The sequence below is a fragment of the Pantherophis guttatus genome, chromosome 1, assembly GCF_059756535.1.
Source record: "Pantherophis guttatus breed Tessera chromosome 1, ASM5975653v1, whole genome shotgun sequence".
NCBI lineage: Eukaryota > Metazoa > Chordata > Lepidosauria > Squamata > Colubridae > Pantherophis > Pantherophis guttatus.
Genome location: NC_142063.1, coordinates 189,523,606 through 189,538,156, shown reverse-complemented (window position 1 = coordinate 189,538,156; position 14,551 = coordinate 189,523,606). Strand labels below are relative to the sequence as shown.

At 47.4% G+C, this 14,551-nt stretch overlaps 1 protein-coding gene across 3 annotated transcripts in view; it reads left to right on the top strand.

The window, feature by feature from the left end:
- LOC117674491 (cytochrome P450 2K6-like) overlaps positions 1-14,551 on the top strand; it is a 91,526-nt gene that overhangs the window by 56,668 nt on the left and 20,307 nt on the right. For all 3 annotated transcript variants that reach the window (XM_034432539.3, XM_034432538.2, XM_087882247.1), the window contains 2 exons: positions 1,341-1,514; positions 2,330-2,477. In XM_034432539.3, coding sequence (XP_034288430.2) covers positions 1,341-1,514; positions 2,330-2,477 — 322 coding nt within the window. The remainder of the gene's footprint in view (positions 1-1,340; positions 1,515-2,329; positions 2,478-14,551) is intronic.

The following is a 14,551-nucleotide window of genomic DNA, read 5'->3' as shown; positions in this document are numbered from 1 at the left end:
ACATGAAATTTAATGCGGAGAAAAGCAAGGTTTTACATTTAGACAGGAAAAACCAAAGGTATAAGTACAGATTAGACAAAACCTGGCTCAAAAACAGTAACTATGAGAGGGACCTTGGAGTCCTAGTGGATGATCATTTAAATATGAGCCAGCAGTATATGCCAGCAGCCAAAAAAGTGAATACAATTCTTAGTTGCATAAACAGAGGGATAGAATCAAAATCATGTGAAGTATTAGTACCACTTTATAAAACCTTAGTAAGACGATACCTGAAATACTGCATTTAGTTTTGGACACATTATGAAAAAAATGTTGAGACTTTGGGAAAAGTGCAAAGAGCAACTAAGATGATTAAGGGCCTGGAGACAAAAACATATGAAGAACGGTTGCAAGAATTGGGTATGGCTAGTTTAGAGAAAAAATGTAATGGGGGTGACATGATAGCAGTATTCCAGTATTTGAGCAGCTGCCACAAAGAGAAGGAGGTCAACTTATTTTCCAAAGCACCAGAAGGCAAGACAAGAAACAATGGGTGGAAACTAATCAAGGAGAGAAACAATCTGGAATTAAGAGGAAACTTTCTAACAGTGGAATAGCTTGCCTTCAGAAGTTGTAGGTGTTTCATCACTGGAGGTTTTTAAGATGATAGCCTTAGATGAAATGATATAAGGTCTCTTGCTTGAGCAGGGAGTTGGACTAGAAGACCTCCAAAATCTCTTCTAGCTCTATTCTGATTGATTGATCCTCAAGCTTTATTGAGAAGCAAAGCATGTTGCTTCTCCTGGACACCTGTAACAAGATGAATCCAAAAACAACATGAAGATGATGATATCGGGATTCAAATCCTACCCTTATGTAGTTGCATGCAAGTATGGAAACTGCTTTTTAACATGAGCTCATGATGTATGCCTCATCATTTCCTCTTCCTTCCTTGCAAAGACTTGTGAAAAGTAAGAGCCTTCACTGCAAATATCTTTCCTTTTCTTTATACAGTACTTTATGCATGTACTAGACTGCTCCCTTGACTAAGACTTGCGTTGAATTTCTTGCAATGTTGGTTCACATCCCTTGTTTGGAAATCAACACAATGTGACCACAGGAACTCATTCAATAGTATAGTAGAAAATAAGCACTCCCTCTTTCAAAACCTGTGTGGAGGTTTAGTCCATAGAATTTGGGGCTTAGTGAATTAGCAATATTGACTATCCAAAGCTCATTCAGTCATGTGATCTTGCTTATTATCATGGGGTTTTGTTTTGTAGACTTGGGGAACATATACAGCTTTGAGATGTCCACCTGAGAACTTCCATAATATGAGTTTTCCTTTATCATTCTTTCAGCTATACAATTTGTTTCCCAAGTTGGGGTTCCTTTTGACCACTCCTAAATTAATGATAAAGAATCAAAAGGAGCTCCATGATTTCACACAGATCATCTTGAAAGAATATTCCCAAGATCTTGATGAAAATGACCAGAGGAATTTGATCAAATCATTTCTTCTTCGGCAAAGAGAAGTAATAAATTATTTTATATGTGTGTGTCGAAACATATCTTAAAAATTTACCTCCATAGAAACTACCTGCAGCTTGGTTAAGGTCCTTGTTTCAGAAATACAAAAGGAAACACAAATTTTAATCTGCCCCCCATTAAAATCCTATAAATATTTACCCTTTTTTGGAGGAATGGCTTGTGTCAATGGTTTCCAGGGTGGGCTTCAAAAATTTTAGCAAGGACTTCTCTTCCTGGCTGCTGGGTGAGCGTGGCCAGCCTCCTGCATCACAGTGGGGGGGGGCATTTTTGCTCTCCCAGGCTCCAAAGGCTTTCCTTGAGCCTCTGGGAGGGTGAAATCAGCCTCCCCAGGCTCCGTAAGCCCTCTGGAGGCAGAAAGGGCCTGAACTGCACAGAATTGCAAAGAACAGGCTCGTTTCTGGCATTCCCGAACTTCTGGTAGGCCCATTTTTCACCCTCCCCGAGCCTCCGTGTGCACCCTGCACTTACCTCATCCAAAACAGGCAGTGTACCCCTAGGGATGGTTGGGCAGGGCCATCCAGGAGTGGGATTTGGGGGTTGTCCTGAACTGTACAGAATTTTAGCTAGAAGTTCTCTCAAACCCCTGCAAACCCCCAGCAGCCCACCATTGATAGTTTCTCTGTATGTATAATTGTTTCATATTAGAGTTTTCCCTTCTAGGGGGCAACTTCAGTTGTTGGGGCAACTGAAACCATTGGGGAAAGGTATTAACTATATATGAAGACTTCATAGACTTTAGGAATATTGGTTATGTGAGTAGATTGTGTTTCCTTACTTGAATTTTCTTTATATACTTCAGGAGAATATGAATATAAAAAACGATGGATATTTCTGTAATGAAAACCTTATAGGTCTTGTACATGATTTATTTGGTGCTGGTACAGAAACAATGGCAAACACTCTGTCCTGGTCCATACTCCTAATGATGAAATATCCAGAAATTCAGAGTAAGTACTTTCATTTCATTGACTTCCAATAAAAATATAAAATTGATAAATAATTGTTTGCATTTGGAATGTTACTTGACCAGCTCAGTGAATGGACCTCTCTCTGTTCTGTGGGCAGAAACGCACAAGGGAGGCCTCTGAAAGAGTTCCGTGCTACAAATAGGCCCCATAAAGTGGGAGAGGTTTTGGTAGCTGGTTGATGTTGTTTAGGAACGAGGTTGTTGGAGAAGAGCCGAGTCATCATCTCTACCTACTTAGGAGACCCTCTTAGCTGTGTAAGTTTTAGGACTGGATCTACCAGGTGTCTTTTCCTCACGAGAAAGAGTTGGCAAAACAGCTCAGTTCAAATTGGATCTGAGCAAGAAGAAGGCTCTGCCTGAGGTAAGAAGACTATGCTTACTGGTTCAGAAGGGAACAACTGTTTTAACATCTCTACCCCAGTGAAGGAAGCCAACGAAGCGTTTGGAGAGAAGGGAGGGGAAGGCAAACGAAGGAAGCAATCGAAGCAACAACAACAACCAAGAGGAAATAACTTGGACTGCGCTGTGTGGAACCGACTAAATTACAGAGAGGAATTTGCAGTTTGGCTCTCAGAGTTTGCCTGCCCTTATTCCCCTGGGTCCTAGAGCCCTTCTTATCACCCAAGGTTGTTCATCACCTCAGCTTCACTAGGGTGGGCTGGATGGCTGGCTGGGGAGCAGCTCAGGGAAGAAAGAAGCTAACGTCTGGAGCAACCGTAAGCCTGGATGACCCTTAATCTATGGACAAGCTGAGTTGTGGTTTACTTGAGAAATGAGCCAGCAACTTCAGGATCTGAAATATCACTAAGCAAGCTGAAAGTAGATGCAGAGGAACCTACTGAGTTAATTAGCATTCTTGCAGTGGTGAGTCCTTTTTGGAGAAATTTTCAGCCAAATTGATTTTAATTGACTTTAATCCCCACTTTCCACATCGCTGGCAAAACAGACATCCTGGGCCAGAGACCTTCTTTGGAGAGAACCAGGTTTATTCCACATGCAATGTTTTTAAATAGAGCCAATTGTGGCTTCCTAGACTGTACTGGTGGAGACGAAAGCAGGACTTTAACCAGGAGGAACATCTGAAGGAAAAACTGGAGGTTTCTGTGAAATCCACGGGGTCCCCAAGGCAAGATGGTGGAGTGGCCATCGGCTTTTGGAAAGGACTGGATGGGGCCAAGGTTCAACGGCTGGAGGGCACCCACTGTTTGCTGGGATACCTCAATATGTGGCTCCTCTCAAGCCATTGGTGGAGTCTCCAGAGCATTTTTAGATCTGTTTTAACTCACCTGATATCTTTTTGCTCAATATATTAATTTTATCTTGGGGAGGGTGTGCGTGTGTGTATGTGTGAGGGTGTTGGGATGGATTGGATGGAAGGAATGGAGTGGAGTGGCTGAATTTGGGGAGAATGAGGGAGCCGGGGGCAAGGTATGGAGCCCCCTCTGCTGAGTGTGCAAACAGAAGCAGACGGGGGCTCAGATATGACCCCCGGCTCGGTATGAGTGGGGTGCCTTGCCTGCCGGGGAAGAAGAGGGCCATTGAGGTGGGGGAACGGATCTCTGGGGTGTTGGAGAGCCGGAGTATTGCGGTTATGACCGGGAGAGGTAGATATGGCGAGAGCCGAGGGGTAGGCCGCTCTCAGGAAACTAGGACTTGCTGTCTCAAAGTGATTACTTGTTCTGGTCCCTCTGGTTCTGGTTCACCGGGCTCGCCTCATATACCTGGTGACTTGGGATTCAGGGCCCTGGCCTCAGGCTGCTGCTGTTTAATGCCAGGTCTGTTGTTAATAAGGCCCCCCTCATTCAGGACTTAATCCTGGAGGAGGGGGCTGGCATGCATAACTGAGACCTGGCTAGGCCAGGAGGTGGGTGTGCCCCTCCCAGAGATGTGCCCAGACAGGTTCCAGATATTGCATCAGCCGCGACTTCAGGGAAGGGGTGGAGGAGTGGCAGCTATTGTCTGGAAGAGTCTTTGCCCTTGCAGGATCCCTGCCCCTGAGATTGTTGGTTGTGAGTCTCTCCTCTTGAGAGACTCCTCTCTCCTCCTCTCTTCTTAGAGTCAGGGGCTCAGTTGGGCTTGTTGTTGACGTACCTGCCTCCCAGCTGCATTACGACAGCCCTGCCTGTGCTGCTAGAGGCAGTAGCCGGGCTGGTGGTGGAGGCTTATGGTACTGGAGGACTTCAACTTGCCATCACTTGGTGAATCCTCAGATGCGGCTCAGGAATTCATGGCTTCCATGACAACCATGGACCTGACCCAAGTAGTTCAGGGTCCGACTCATGGGGGGGACACACACTTGACCTGGTGTTTTTCTTGGGGCAGTGGAGATATGATCTGGAATTAAGGAGTATAGATGCTTCTCCCTTGTCGTGGTCAGTTCATTTCCTGCTGAGGTTAGACTTCAGGGCGCTACTCCTCCATCACAGGGAGGCAGAGCTGATTAAATGGTTCTGCCCCAGGTGCCTAATGGACCCTGAAGGGTTCCAGAAGGAGCTTGGGAAGATACCTGACTCCCTTGTCCACAGTCCAGCTGAGTCCCTGGTGGCTGTCTGGAATAGAGCGGCATCTGGGGCACTGGACCGGATTGTGCCTTTGCGACCTCTCCATGGCGGTGGATCCAGGAAAACTCCCTGGTTTACCGAGGAGCTCCGGGAGATGAAGCGCCAGAAGAGACGTCTAGAGTGACGCTGGAGGACCAGTAACTCTGAATCTGACTGAACACTCTTAAGAACCTTTATTAGGACTTATTTAGTGGCGATATGGGTGGCAAAATGTTCGCATTTTTCCGCACTTATTGCATCCACTGATTCGTGCCCAGCTGCCCTATTTAGGGTGACTCGCTTCCTCCTTAATGTAGAGGGAGTGGAGGAGCCCTTGCAGGGTAGAGCTGAGGAGTTTGTGCAGTTTCTGTCGGATAAAGTCGCTCAGATTCGGATGGGCCTGGACTCTGATTGGGCAATTCCGACCGAGATGACGGGGGCAGGTCTTAGTCCTATTGTGTGGGATGAATTTGAGCCTGTGACTCCTGAGGAAGTGGACAAGGCTGTAGGAGCAATGAGTTCCTCCACTTGTTTGTTGGACCCGTGCCCCTCCTGGCTGGTTTTGGCCAGAGAGTTGACACGAGGCTGGCTCCAGGCTTTAGTTAACATGTCCTTGAGGGAAGGTGCCTTCCCGCAACCATTAAAGGAAGCGGTTATAAGGCCCCTCCTCAAGAGGCCTTCCCTGGATCCAGCAGAATTAAAGAACTTTTGTCCAGTCTCCAACCTACCCTTGGTGGGAAAGGTTGTAGAGAAAGTGGTGGCACTTCAGCTTCTGCGGTCATTGGATGAAACAGATTATCTAGACCTTTTCAGTCTGGCTTCAGGCCTGGCTACAGCACAGAAACTGCTTTGGTCACGCTGATGGATGATCTCTGGTGAGCCCGAGATGGGGGTCATTCCTCTATCTTGGTGCTACTTGACCTCTCAGCAGCTTTCGATACCATTGACCATGGTAACCTTTTAGGACGACTAAGGGAGTTGGGAGTGGGAGGCACTGTGTTACAGTTGTTCTCCTCCTATCTCTCTGGTCGGTCACAGTCGGTGTTGGCAGGAGGACAGAGGTCGACCCCTAGGCCCTCGTTTGTGGGGTGCCTCAGGGCTCGGTCCTCTCTCCCCTCCTATTTAACATCTACATGAAACATCTATATGGAACCCTCGCACATGCCCAAGATGGCGACTCCCGATGGAGCTCCGGTTTTACGGGGGTAATGTCCTGACAGTTGGGGGTCCTTAGGGCCAATTACCCATCTATGGCCCATGGTGTGTTGAGAGGGCTGATTTGCCGATCCGATGGGAGCGTTTTCGGCTCCGGAAGACCTTCTAGGAGAGCGGTTTTGTGGCTTCGCTCTCTGAAACAGCTTATAATGAGACGGGCGGTGCTGGTGGGATTTGAGTCAGCGAATTTGGGCCAATAGCTTCAGGACAGCCGGCCCTACATTCATCAGAGGCTGCCGGATGGATGGCGATATACGGCTGCGATGACTGTCTGGCACCCTGGGCTGACTTCGTTAGACCCTTGGCAAGATTGGAGGTTGCCTGCAGAGGCCGGCGGTGGGCGAAATCAGCGCGGAGGAGGCCGATGGTGGTGGCAGTTTAAAATTCCAAAATGGCGCCCGAAATAGCAGTTACAGTTGGTGGTTACAGGCAGCAAAAACCAATGCAATTTAGAGACCAAAGAGGCCTCAGAAAGGAGAATAGGGACCTTTCTTATTTATTTTCAACTGATCTCCTGGGCAATGGAAAGATGCCGATCCTTCCATTGTTGGGCCAGCTCTGGATTACCTCCCAGAGGCCTCCCCCCTCTCTTTCTATAGGGGATGGGGTTAAACCTTCATGCATAAAAGACCTAAAGAAAGCTAAGGAGATTAGAAATGATTGTTATGTCTATCATGGGGGCTTTGCTTCTACAAAGTCACTGCCTTATTCCATCTCCCCTCCTGTATTTTTATCTCCTATCGCCCTTTTATGACCGGATATTCGGCTTTTTGTGAATCATTTGCTATCCAGGTTTGTTGTTTCCTGTATATCAGGATGAGAATTTCCTTACTTTTATTTCATCTGAGTCTCCCTGGATTTTTGCCTACGATATATATTTCCCACAGACTATCCGTATCTTTAATCTCAAGGATTGGCTATTCCATCTATGCCTAGGTACAACATTGAAAGAACAGGACTATAGCTGCTGTTTTTCTCCCTTATATCTGGTTGCCGTGAGAGGGTGATCGATGTTCACATCTGAGTTCAAAATGGCTCTTTCTACCGCTGATATGAGAGTTCAGCGGGACTAAAATGACTTGTACCTCTAATTGATACTCTCTCCACAGGACCCTGGATAACTAGGACATGCCTACCAGCTATAGACTATCTAGCTACAAAATGTACTCATTGGGAGAACTCCTCAAACTGCGAGATGCCCCCCTCTCACAGGTCTGGCCCTCTTCTTTATCGAGGGCCTATCTCAATGACGGACTTTGGAGTCCGGAGAGATGGCATACAGCAAAAAGAGGGTTATGGGGTTTTTTAGGGAAATTTCTTAATAAGACTTTAAGGGATTCTGGGAGGGGGGTAGATTACGTGGGTTCGGGGGAAGACCCGCGGGGGAGGATATCTGAGCCAGCTGTAGGGCGTGGCATGGGAGGTGTGAACTCTCGGGTCAAGGAGATGATTAGATCTTACGATACAGATGCCCGTAACATCGATACTGTAGGTGGGAGGGGCAGATATGGCGGGAGCAGGGGGCCACATCATCCTACGGGAGTGCGTCCTCGCTGTTTACAAGCGGTGGCACGCTCTGACCCTCAAAGCTCTTCTCGTTCCCCAGGTTGCACGGAACCTCGGGCCCCAGGCCTTCGGCTGATGCTGTGCAACGCCAGGTCCGTGGTAAATAAACCCCCCCTCATTTGTGATCTTATTCAGGAGGGGGGTGCGGACCTGGCGGGTATTACGGAGACCTGGTTGGGCCAGGAAGGGGGAGCCTCCCTTGTTGATATGTGCCCACCAGGTTTCCGTGCTTTCCATCAGCCAAGGTCTCAGGGGAGGGGCGGAGGGGTGGCGGTTGTTATTAATGAAGGTCTTGGACCAAGGGAGGCCACTGTTCCTCAGACGGCTGGATGTGAGTCCCTTCTTGTGAAGTGGGGTCATAGGGTGCAGTTGGGCTTGCTAGTCACGTACCTGGCTCCCTGCCATGTGGCAGCAGCCCTGCCTGAGCTGCTTGATGTTATAGCCGTGGTGGCTGTTGACACCCCCAGGCTTATGGTCATGGGGAATTTTAACCTGTCATCAGTTGGCGAGACATCTAAGGTGGCTCGGGAGTTCATGGCTTCCATGACGGCTATGGACCTGACCCAGTTAATTTATGGCTCTACTCACATGGGGGGACACACACTGGACCTTGTTTTTGTCTCTGGACAGTGGTTGAGTGATCTCGAGATAGGGGATATAGTGATTGAACCCTTGTCATGGTCAGATCACTCCCTCCTTCGCCTGGACCTTCGAACCGCCACACCCCACCGCAGGGAGGTGGAACCGACCAGGTGGTTCCGCCCCAGGCGCCTGATGGATCCTGAGAGATTCCAGATGGAGCTTGGGCCATTTCCTGAGGTTCGAGGCACACGACTCGGCTGAGGACTTAGTGGCCGCCTGGGATAGGGCGGCGGCTGATGCTTTAGACCGAGTCGTGCCTTTGCGGCCTCTGACCCGGCGCCGGTCTCACCTGGCTCCTTGGTATACTGAGGAGCTGAGGGAGATGAAGCGCTGGAAAAGACGCCTAGAGAGCAGTTGGAGGGCTAGTCGTTCTGAATCCGACCGAACACTGGTAAGATCTCATATTAAGAATTACCTAGTGGCGATAAGAGTAGAGAAGAGTAACTACTTTTCTACTCTTATTGCGTCATCAGATAATCGCCCAGCCGCCCTGTTTAGGGTGACCCGCTCTCTGCTCCATCAAGAGACGCGGGAAGACCCCTTGGAGGGTAGAGCTGAGGATTTTGTACAATATCTGTATGACAAAATTGCTCAGATTCGTGAACAGCTAGACTCTGACTGGATTGATCCAGAGGAGATGACAGGGGCAGGTCCTGAGAATATTATTTGGGAAGAGTTTGATCATGTGACTCCCGAAAGTGTGGACAGGATACTGAACAGACTAAATGCGACCACATGTTTATTGGACCCGTGTCCATCCTGGTTGGTACTGGCCTCCCGGGAGGTGACGCGAGGCTGGCTCCAGGAGATTATAAATGCTTCTTTGAGTGAGGGTGCCTTTCCCACCATCTTGAAAGAGGCGGTGGTGAGGCCCCTCCTCAAGAAGCCCTCCCTGGATCCAGCTGTATTAGCAAATTATCGTCCGGTCTCCAACCTTCGCTTTGTTGCAAAGGTTGCTGAGAGCACGACAACTGCCTCAGTACCTGGATGAATTGAATTATCTAGATCCGTTCCAGTCGGTATTCAGGCCCGGGTACAGCACAGAGACAGCATTGGTCGCATTGGTTGATGATCTCTGGAGGGCTCGGGACAGGGGTTGCTCCTCTGTCCTGGTCCTACTAGACCTCTCAGCGGCTTTTGATACCATCAATCATGATATCATGCTGCACCGGTTGGAAGGGTTGGGGGTGGGGGGCACTGTTCTACAGTGGTTCTCCTCCTTTCTCTCTGACCGGTCGCAGTCTGTGTTGACAGGGGAGCAGAGGTCGACCCCGAGGCCCCTTATATGTGGGGTGCCACAAGGATCGGTCCTCTCGCCCCTTCTATTCAACATTTATGTGAAGCTGCTGGGTGAGATCATCCGTGGTTTTGGGGTGAAGTACCATCAGTACGCTGATGACACCCAGCTGTACATCTCCACCCCAGACCACCCCAATGATGCCCTCGAGGTGATGTCCCGGTGCCTGGAGGCCGTACGGATCTGGATGGGGAGGAACAAACTCAGACTCAACCCATCCAAGACCGAGTGGCTGTGGTTTCCGTCGTCCCGATATAGTCAGTTGGCGCCATCTCTGACTATTGGGGGCAAGTCGTTGGCCCCCACAGATGGGGTTCGCAACTTGGGCATCCTCCTGGACTCACGGCTGTCTTTTGAAGAGCATATGACGGCCGTAGCTAGGAGGATTTTTTATCAGGTTCGCCTGATTCGCCAGTTGCATCCCTTTCTGGATCGGGACTCGTTACGCACGGTCACTCACGCCCTTGTCACCTCACGCCTGGATTATTGTAATGCTCTCTACATGGGGCTCCCCTTGAGAAGCACCCGAAGGCTCCAACTGGTCCAGAATGCGGCCGTGCGGGTGGTAATGGGAGCAATGTGGCGCTCTCATGTAACCCCCCTCCTGCGCGAGCTTCACTGGCTCCCAGTGGTCTTCCGGGTGCGCTTCAAGGTTTTGGTTACTATCTTTAGAGCGCTCCATGGCTCAGGACCAGGGTACTTACGAGACCGCCTCCTGCCACCAATAGCCTCTCACCGACCAGTTCGCTCCCATAGAGAGGGACTTCTCAGGGTGCCGTCGGCCAAACAATGTCGACTGACGGCCCCCAGGGGGAGAGCCTTTTCTGTGGGGGCACCTACCATCTGGAACGGGCTTCCCCCGGAGTTACGAAACATCCAAGACTTACGCATATTCCGCTGTGCCCTGAAAACTTTTCTATTCCAACAAGCTGGTCTGGCCTAACTCTCCCTTTTTAATTGGCTTTTAAACTGGCTTTTAAATTGGGTTTTAAACCTCTTTAGATAAATTTGGATGTTTTTAATCTTTGAGCCTAAATTACTTAATCTGTTTCTTAATAGTTTTTAACTTCTATATGTATTTGTATTTATTATGGCTGTTCACCGCCCTGAGTCCTTCGGGAGTAGGTCGGTATACAAATATGAAAAATAAATAAATAAATAAATAAATAAATAAAAACCGCTGGGTGAGATCATCCAACGATACGGGGTGGGGTATCAGCAATATGCTGATGATACCCAGCTGTATATCTCCACCCCGCGTCAGTTCAGTGAAGCAGTGGATGTGATGTGCCAGTGCTTGGAGGCTGTGAGGGTCTGGATGGAAGTCAACAGGCTCAAACTTAACCCAGACAAGACGAGTGGCTGTGGGTATTGCCTCCTAAAGACTATGTTGATTGTTCATCCCTGGTTCTGGAGGGGAGGAGAAATTGTCCCCCTCAGAACGGGTTCGCAATTTGGGTGTCCTCCTAGATTCACAGCTAAGATTAGAGCAACATCTAGCAGCTGTGGCTAGGGGGACCTTTGCACAGGTTCGCCTGGTGCACCAATTGCGACCCTACTTGGATCAAAAGGCTCTCCTCACAGTCACTCATGCCCTTGTCACCTCACGGTTAGATTATTGCAACACGCTGTACATGGGGCTACCCTTGAAGAGTGTTCGGAGACTACAGTTGGTCCAGAATGCAGCTGCGCGAGCTGTTGTGGGTGCACCTAGATACACCCACATTACACCAATTCTCTGCGAGCTGCACTGGCTCCCTATTGGTCTCCGTGCACAATTCAAGGTGTAGGTTATTACCTTTAAAGTCCTACATGGCTCAGGGTCAGGCTATCTTCGAGACCGCCTTCTACTGCATAGCTCCCAGTGACCGGTAAGATCCCACAGAGTTGGTCTCCTCCGGGGCCCATCAGCTAAACAATGCCGGCTGGCGGGCCCACGGGGGAGGGCCTTCTCTGTGGCTGCCCCAGCTCTCTGTAACCAATTACCTCCTAAGGTCTGGACTACCCACACCCTATTGGCCTTCCAGAAAGCGGTGAAGACCTGGCTTTTCCGGCAGGCCTGGGGCCGTTGATCTAGCTTTTCAATCTTGCGAGATCCAGCCATGGATGGTGTGCATGTGTTTTTAATGTTTTTAAAATGCTTTTATAATGTTGTTTTTTTAAAAAAATTGTGTTCACTGTTTGTATTATTTCTGTTGTAAGCCGCCCAGAGTCTCTTGGGAGTTGGGCGGCATAGAAATATGATTAATTAAATTAAATTAAATTACTTGAATGAAGTGAAAAAGATGAACCAAGAATACTCGCTAGAACAAGGGTGTCAAACTGGTGGCCCGTGGGCTGGATGGGTCACATGCAGGCAATGACCACCCCAGCTCTGTGTAGGGGAAACATTGTGAAACATCACATGACAGCAACCTGACACGGCAAGTTTGACACCCATGCTCTAGAGTGTCAATATATTTTTTTATTGTAGTGACCAAAACTGGATGTAGTATTTCAAGTATGGTTTTACCAGCATTATAAAATGATACTAATACTTCAGGTGACCTTGATTATTGTCCCAAAAGCATTGGCTTTTTTGGCAGCTGTAGCACACAGCTGGCTCATACTTAAGTGGTGGTCCAATAGGAGACCTAGCTCTCTTTCACAGTCACTGCTTTTCTTTTTACCCATTCAAATATTTTATTAGTTTATCAGAATGGTAAAATACAGAAGTACAAAGAAAAATGAAAAGAAGGGGAAAATAAGGGTGGAAAAGGAATAGAAAAGAAATGTAGGGTAAAGGGGAAAAGAAAAAGAAAAGCATTGACTTCTGACTCCTTTTGGTGCAGTAGAATAAATTAGTGACATAAAACCTCAACTTTTTTACTTTTATATAATAATATACACTAGCCATTTACTGTATATAACAGTAAACCTATCTAATCAGCAAAACCCTAAATCAAAGTTTCATTTTTTCTACCTCAAGCACGAAGTCCAAAAGCAGTTTCCAAGTAGAAACAAAATTAATTATGTTCTTTAATCAAAGCAGTCAATTCAGCCATATCTGTCAACTCCATAATTTTTGCAGCCATTCATCCATTGTAAAAATCAAAGCGTCCTTTCATTTTTGTGTATAAACTATTCTTGCTGCCATCAACATATATAACATCAAACTTCCATTCCCCACCCCAGTTCTTTATCCATTAATCCTAAGAGAAAAGTTTCTGGTGGAAAAGTACCTTTCTTTTCTGAAAAAAGCTTCCTGGGGCAACACCCAAAGGGACATCTTCTCAGAGAACCTATTTCAAACTCTTAGGCTGGCACATCTAAAAAAGTAATTATTGAAATCAACATTTACTTTAATCTAATCATACTATAAATAGTTATGCCATAACTTTAATTAGTAATCCATGACCCTCCAGCTCCAGTGACCTCTTATTTTGAGAGTCACCCACTCTCATCAATGTACAATTTCAAATCTGGTAAACCCAAACTTTCTCTTTCTTAGCATCTTGGAGTAATTTATATCTAATTCTTGTTTCCCCCCTCCCTTGTTATATAAATTTAGTGATGTCCATCTGCCATTGTTTAAATGGAGTCTCAGTTATAAATATTTGTAAAGTCTGAAACAGAAAAAGCATCTTTAGTAATACATTCATCTTAATTACAGAGATTCTAACTACCAATAATGATAGTTGCAATTTATCCCATTTTAATAATTCTTTTCTAATATCATTCCAAAGAGACATAAAGTTATTTTGAAACAGTTCAGCATTTGTATTTGTTAATATAACCCCTGGGTATTTCACTTTTTTCTCCACCTTAAAACCCAACTTTTTAGTCAATATTTCATAATCCTGAGAGGTCATATTCTTAACAAACATTATTGTTTTCTGTTTATTTATTTTAAAGTCTGCTAAGGCTCAAAAAACATTTAGTTTTTTCATCAAATATTCTACATTGGTTTAGGGCTGTGATGGTGAATCTATGGCATGTGTGTCACAAGTGGCACATGGAGTCATTTCTGCGGGCATGCGAGCTGTCGCCCTAGATCAGCTCTACCGCGCATGCGCGCACGCCTCCTGCCGGCCAGGTGATTTTTGGGTCTCTGCCACACATGTGGGAGACGCACGCGCATGCTCATGCCGCCCCTCCCCTCCCAACCCCATTTTGGATGCCAGGTAAGTACAGGGCTCTCACGGAGGCTCTGGGAGGGCGAAAAATGAGCCATCCAGAAATGGGCTGTTTCCAGCCTCTGGAGGGCCTCCGGAGGGCTGGGGGAGACTGCTTTCACCCTCCTGGAGGGTGTGGAGGGTGAAAAACGGGCCTACCAGAAATCTGGAAATGGGTCATTTCCGGTCTCCGGAGGCTTCAGGGAGGCCTGCTAGGCCCAAAATGGGACATGGGGAGGTTGCATGCGCATGCATGGGGTGGAGTGGGGGAACATGTGGGGTCAAATGTGCCTGTGCAGGGGGACGGGGCAGCTCAGGGGGATTGCACACACATGCTCAGGGTGGCGGGGTATGCGTGGGAGGCATTGCATTATGGGTGTGGGCACGCACATGCGCGCACATGCACTTTTGGCACCCAAGATAAAAAAGGTTAGCCATCACTGGTTTAGAGTCTTGCATTGATTTAGGGTCTTGCAACAACATAACTAAATTGTCAACAAATGCTCTCAATTTATAAACTTTCTTTTTGATATTTATACCTGTTATTTTCTCATCTTGCCTAATTCAAAACTTCTAGCACCAATATAAACAATAGGGGAGATGAAGGTCATCCTTGTTCCATGCTCACTGCTTTTCTTGC